Source organism: Lissotriton vulgaris, chromosome 5 (assembly GCF_964263255.1).
Source record: "Lissotriton vulgaris chromosome 5, aLisVul1.2, whole genome shotgun sequence".
In the NCBI taxonomy this organism is placed as follows: Eukaryota; Metazoa; Chordata; class Amphibia; order Caudata; family Salamandridae; genus Lissotriton; species Lissotriton vulgaris.
In genome coordinates, this window is record NC_141693.1 from 351,155,296 (window position 1) to 351,162,185 (window position 6,890).

A 6,890-nucleotide genomic window follows, 5' to 3' on the forward strand; every position below is an offset into this window, starting at 1 on the left:
GTAAAGCACCCCTGGCACTCAACAATAAATTTCTCTCTTGCTGGGCAAAGCTTCCAGCTCACACGCCCACTGAGATATCTCGGCGCTGTTTCGTCAAGAGAAGGACCTCAACACTACTTCCACAGTGAGGTAAGCTGTAGTAGCCGAATTCCGGCTCTCCCTAATCTTGGAGTCCGAACGCTGTACTCCTGTCCACGTGTATTGCCATTCCACAGTCCAAACGCCCCTCCCTCCAATGAGATCCCACAAGTCCCTCACCTTCTTAACAGACAGGTTGATGTTCTCCAGGATGCGGTCCTTGACCTCCCGGGGCTCCATGTCTGCTCCAAGCTCAGCACCTTCACCGTGGTCACTGCTCCATGAGAAGAGGCTGACAAGGGGGCTTTGGCCAGACAGGCATCCCCTTTCTCCTTCTCCAGAGCCACGAAGTCTGACTCCCAGTACTCAATTCCCTGAATCTCTATCTCAACCCCTGAATCTATACCCTGCATCTACTCGAAATCCCCAATCTAGCCGTTGAACTTGCCACACACTATATCAATAGTCGTCATGTGTTTTCCCATTGAACCCATGAAACGTGAGTCTAGCCTCTTAAGTGCCTGGATGTGTACACCAGCAGCCTGTCGCCAAAACTACCCTTTAAACTGCTCCCCACAATTGAATCCTGATCTGCCCATTGACAACAGATGGATTCACCTTTCAACCCACTGTATCCTGGGGTAACCCCACCAACTCTCTTAATCTAACACTACCAACACCGTCTACCCTTTAACCCTGGATCTAAATAACCTACTTGACCCATGATATTCTATCCTGCCCATGGAAAACTAGATATATGCTAGTGAATCTACCCCCTCCCACCCAAACAACCCCTCGTCTGGATCAATTATACTGCCTAGAAGCTACCACTCTAGCCTTTGACTGTACGACACCACTGCCCCGCCGAATCTCCAATTCTAGGAGACCCTTCATGTCTGACACTTCCCGTCCCGGTGTATATGCCAGTAATCTACTGGATGTCTAATCTGTCACCAATAGCATTTTTACCTCAATGGATCAGATACCCGGAAAGCGGTGACACTCTAAATGTTACACTATTTAAATCTTCTTGTGCCACAGCCTGAACTCCTGAAAGATTAAGGTTCGCCAACGGGTTGCCTGAGCAATTATGTAGCTGTGACACCCCACTCCCCCGGATAAGTTTCATCCAAAACACACAACACTTTGGGTGCATTACTTTGGATGTCACCGGCTAGATGTCTGCCACCCCTTGATGCCCCCCTGAACACCCGACCTTCATTCACCCCAGTATCTGTGAAACCCAGCGTCCTGCATTTGACAGCTCTTCTTCCCTCGCGGATGTGAGTCTCTCTCCTTCAAGACCCGTCCAACCTCAACACGTCCCCAGGTGCTCCTCTGGACGCTGTCCGGCAGCGCTACTGGGTTCACCCTGCCCTTTCATCCTTTCGGTGCTCCGGTTATGGTTGTCACTGGCTGCAACGACAGGCCGCCCGAAACTAAAAACAAAACAGTCTCTAAACCCGTGATGGGAACTGAGCTGACCTCAGGCCGGAACTGATGTCAAACAACGAGACGGCGTGTGGGGAAGGACTCCGTGAGGCAGACAAATATAAGCTTAGAACTGCAATCTAAACAGAGCCAATGCGCATGCGGTGGTGGCCATCTTGGTATGGGGAGCTCTAGGTCATTTCTACAGAGGTTCTTCCCAATCAATTTTTGTTCAGCCATCCTGGATCTGGGTGGTTACACTTGCTAGTAGTCCGAAGCCTCAACCGCGGCCATTTCGCAACGGGATTCTTTATCGTTCTTCAGTTAGTAGCGATGTTACATTATAGAAAGAAGATCACCAAGGCATACAACCTGCAATAACTAGTTTGATGTTCGCTGCAAATCTCTGCGAACTGCTGGATTTCTTTTTTCCACATATTGTTTACTGTGCAGCGCGATGACTCGTCACATGACACCCATATTTTATTTTTAAAAATGTGTTTAAATAAACGACAGTGCTTTATATTAGAGGGCTCCTGTCTCTCCTTTTTCCTACCCAGAGCAGGACTTGCAGAACTGGTTTTATTAACAAAGTCAGCAAGTCCCAGAATTCAAGGAAGCATTTCGACAGGGAGGAGTTCATCACGCAAGGATTTGGGAAAATTGGCTGAGCTGCCAATTCCGTATTTAAAACTGTGAGTGTCAGCCCTCAACATTTCGAGCAGGTGCAGCACTGAGCTGAGACTGTACTGAAAATAGACGCAAAGATCCGTAAAGAACTGGATACACACTGTATTTGAAGTTGAAGTCGTTCTTTATTAAATTAACCAGCACAGGCTCCAGGAACAGCTGGAGCTAAAACAAAACGTCAGCGCAGTGCAGTGATCAGCTGTCAACTGTCAGGCAGACAGTTGCCAGCTGATGACATCACAGCTGGTATGGTGTCACATGGGAATGGGAATGGCAAGAGCACATACGGTGTCCACGCACGGACACAACTACAAAAGTCACAACACATCCTTCCTCTTAGGGAAAATAAGGAAGGAGAAGGTTAAGATGGGGTACTGCTAGCATGGCATAAGTTACTCACAAATGTAGTCTCTGAATTTCATTGGTGGGCCAAGTAGCCTACCTGCCCTGCTCCTACCTCCAGATTCAGTATTGTCATGTGCCGGTGGGGTTGGCAGCATACGTCTGACTCTTCCGGTGTCCGACAGAGTGGATGCAGCATCCAAAGGTCCAGAGATGGGCTGTGAGACGTGGCTGCCTGTTATCGGTTGTGCCGTGGGGAACTCATAGTCGGACTCCTAGCCAGATCCCTTGAGTTGTGCAGTGTTGCCCTTGCGCGTTTGCAAGTTGTCCATTTCCAACTCATTGGGCACGGTGGTTTCAGTGTCTTTCAAGGGGTGTTTATAGGCGAAAAGGTTAGAGAAATGCCACACCCTCCCATCACTCAATAGTGCAGAATTGCAGACCACTTCCTGTTCAGACAGGGGTGGTGTGTATTTGTCCTGCCCCTTTCCAATATGTCCACTCCACGTTGTCCCCTATCTTGAGTTCCACGAGTTTGCACCCATATTTTTTGTCATATATCTCTTTGCCTCGGGACTGAGCTTGTTCCAGCCTTTCTTTGACTTGGTGTGTTGACCAATATACCCTCTTTGCGGCCTTAATCCAACCCACATTGTCCTTAGTGAGAGGAGTTCAATTCAAATGGGCTGTGTCCTGTTGTCTCACATGGCGTGATTCTGTAGGCCCACACAGTCTTGAGTGTCTCATGTCTCCAGTTCAAGTTGTTGCAGTTCACTAGTTTAATTATTCCTTTTATAACTCTGTTGAATCTCTCAACGGCTCAGTTTCTGGCAGGGTAGTAGACTGAGGTCGTTTTATGTACAATTTTGTTTTTTAAAATGTAATTTTTGAAAATGTCAGACATAAATTGAGCTCTATTGTCACTAACAATCTGTTTTGGGAGCCCCTCCTGGGTAAATGTATCATCCATGAACTTGACTATGCTTAAAGCATCCGGTTTGTTGATAAATTTGACCTCAGGCCACTTGGTGAAGTGATCAATCATAACAATTATGTACCATTTTTCTTGACCATCAGATACAGGGCCCATTATGTCCATGCCAACTCTCTCCCATGGCATGCCTGGACAAGGAAGCGGTTGCAGAGGTGGTCTGAACGTCACCTGTGTCTTGTCTGAGTCCATGCAACGAGAGCACTCTCTGACCGTTCTCTCTACGTCAATGCTTATTCCTGGCCACCAGTATATGTTTTTACTCTGCCCTTTGTCTTCGCTATTCCCAAATGTCCTTCATGACAAAGCTTGAGTAGTTTTCTTCTTATACTGTAGGGCGGCACAAACCTACCACTTCTTAGAAGAAATCCATTTCCGTGTGACAATTCATTTCTCACCTCCCAGAAAGGTTTGAGTTGTTCCTCTAGTTTGTTTTTGCTGTTTCATCCCAGGTCGTCATCTGTATCGCTTGTTGGATAATACTGTCCTTGTCTTGTATCAAGAACCATTCTTCCTTAGAAATTCCGCTGGATTGCTCAAGTACATTAGCGATTGTCCCCTCATCCATTTCCAGACTGTCGTCATTGTCAGCTTTACCCACTGGCATCTTGCTTAAAAAGTCAGCTATTACATTTCGTACTCCAGGGACATATTGGATGTCATACATGTAGTCAAATAAACGAACAGACAGCCTGGCTAATCTAGGAGAGGCTGTGTACAAACCTTTTGTGGTGAAGACTTTAGTTAAAGGTTTGTGATAAGTACACAATGTGACTTTCCTGCCCAAAACAAAATGTCTGAAATGTTCTAGAGCCCACACACAGACAAGTGCTTCGCGTTCAATTACTGAAAAGCTCTCTTCAGCAGGAGAAAGTGAGAATGACGCGAAGGCTATAGTGTTCTCCTTACCTTTTGTATCTTTTTGTGTGAGTACGGCACCCAATCCTTTATTGCTTGCGTCTGTTGTCACATAATTTTTAAGTGATGTGTCAAATCCTTGCAAGGGCAACGTTTTGCACACGTTCCATTTTAGGTCTTGAAAACTTTTGTTGCATTCTTCTGTCTACTCAAACTTGTTCTTTAATTTAAGAAGTTGCCTCAATACATACGTCTTCTGTGAAAAATTCCTAATGAATATGGCGTAAAATTCAATCATACCTAGAAATGAACGCAGTTCATCTTTGTGGGAACTGGTGAATCTTTTATAGCTTGAACGAGTTCTTGTTTAGGGCTGATACCAACACCTGTTATACGGTGACCAAGATAGTTAACAGAATTACTTGCAAATTTGCATTTGAGGTGTTCTGCTGTCAAACTTTTTTCGTTGAAGATTTCTAATACCTGTTTAACCCTAGTATCATGTTCTTCTCTTGTTCTGCCCATGAGCAAGATGTCATCTTGGAATAGTAGAATGTCCTGTACCCCCTCAATAGTGTTATGCATCAGTCTTTGAAATATGGCGGCCGCCGATGCAAGACCAAATGGAATTCTAGTGAACCTGAAACATCCAAATGGGGTTATGAACGTTGTTAATTTGTTACTGTCCTTATGAAGTGCTACCTGGTGATAGGCGGACTTTAAGTCAATGGTGGAGAACCACCTGATGCCTTTCGTGATAGCAGTACAAAAGGGGGTGGTGATGGACGGAGCATCTTAATCAATCAAACACTCACACCCAGTCAAAAGATCTGGGTTTAATCCATCACCGTTCTTTAGCCCACTCTGCCACCCCAGTTCAGACATGGCTATATGCAAATCAGTCTGACCCTGTGCCTCATGGGAACAGTCCAGCCCGAACTGCTAAGCCATGTCTTCCCTGGACTGGAAACAAGCTTCAGAGGACCGGTTTCTGGCATTACAGCCGTCTTCAGCCCGGCTTGCTTGAATCCAGTGCCAAAGTGAGCAAGGGACTCACATCTGAGCATACTCTGCCACACTTATGGCGGCCAAAAGCGGTACAAAAGGGGGTGGTGATGGACGGAGCATCTGAATCAATCAAACACTCACACCCAATCAAAAGATCTGGGTTTAATCTATCACCATTCTTTAGCCCACTCTGCCACCCCAGTTCAGACATGGCTATATGCAAATCAGTCTGACCCTGTGCCTCATGGGAACAGTCCAGCCCGAACTGCCAAGCCATGTCTTCCCTGGACCGGAAACAAGCTTCCAAGGACCGGTTTCTGGCATTCCAGCCGTCTTCAGCCCGGCTTGCTTGAATCCAGTGGCAAAGTGAGCAAGGGACTCACATCTGAGCATACCCTGCCACACTTATGGCGGCCAAAAGCGGTACAAAAGGGGGTGGTGAAGGACGGAGCATCTGAATCAATCAAACACTCACACCCAGTCAAAAGATCTGGGTTTAATCCCTCACCGTTCTTTAGCCCATTCTGCCACCCCAGTTCAGACCTGTTTATATGCGAATCAGTCTGACCCTGTGCCTCATGGGAATAGTCCAGCCCGAACTGCCAAGCCATGTCTTCCCTGGACCGGAAACAAGCTTCCGAGGACCGGTTTCTGGCATTTCAGCCGTCTTCAGCCCGGCTTGCTTGAATCCAGTGGCAAAGTGAGCAAGGGATTCACATCTGAGCATACCCTGCCACAGTTATGGCGGCCAAAAGCGGTACAAAAGGGGGTGGTGATGGACGGAGCATCTGAATCAATCAAACACTCACACCCAGTCAAAAGATCTGGGTTTAATCCATCACCGTTCTTTAGCCCACTCTGCCACCCCAATTCAGACATGGCTATATGCAAATCAGTCTGACCCTGTGCCTCATGGGAACAGTCCAGCCCAAACTGCCAAGCCATGTCTTCCCTGGACTGGAAACAAGCTTCCGAGGACCGGTTTCTGGCATTCCAGCCGTCTTCAGCCCGGCTTGCTTGAACCCAGTGGCAAAGTGAGCAAGGGACTCACATCTGAGCATACCCTGACACACTTATGGTAGCCAAAAGCGGTACAAAAGGGGGTGGTGATGGACGGAGCATCTGAATCAATCAAACACTCACACCCAGTCAATAGATCTGGGTTTAATCCATCACCGTTCTTTAGCCCACTCTGCCACCCCAGTTCAGACATGGCTATATGCAAATCAGTCTGTCCCTGTGCCTCATGGGAACAGTCCAGCCCGTACTGCCAAGCCATGTCTTCCCTGGACCGGAAACAAGCTTCCGAGGACCGGTTTCTGGCATTCCAGCCGTCTTCAGCCCGGCTTTGCTTGAATCCAGTGGCAAAGTGAGCGATACAAAAGGGGGTGGTGATGGACGGAGCATCTGAATAATGATTCAGAGGCTCCGTCCATCACCACCCCCTTTTGTACCGCTTTTGGCCGCCATAAGTGTGGCAGGGTATGCTCAG

The 6,890-nt window shown here is 47.4% G+C and overlaps 1 protein-coding gene across 3 annotated transcripts in view; it reads right to left on the reverse strand.

Annotated features, from left to right (window-relative positions):
- Positions 1-1,639, reverse strand: part of PLEKHM2 (pleckstrin homology and RUN domain containing M2) — a 285,917-nt gene extending 284,278 nt beyond the window's left edge. The window contains exon 1 of one of the 3 annotated variants that reach the window (XM_086921620.1): positions 259-1,639. In XM_086921620.1, coding sequence (XP_086777746.1) covers positions 259-318 — 60 coding nt within the window. In that variant the 5' untranslated portion in view covers positions 319-1,639. The remainder of the gene's footprint in view (positions 1-258) is intronic. The other 2 variants (XM_086921618.1, XM_086921619.1) reach the window with 2 other exon arrangements.
- Between the last annotated feature and the right edge of the window lie 5,251 nt (positions 1,640-6,890).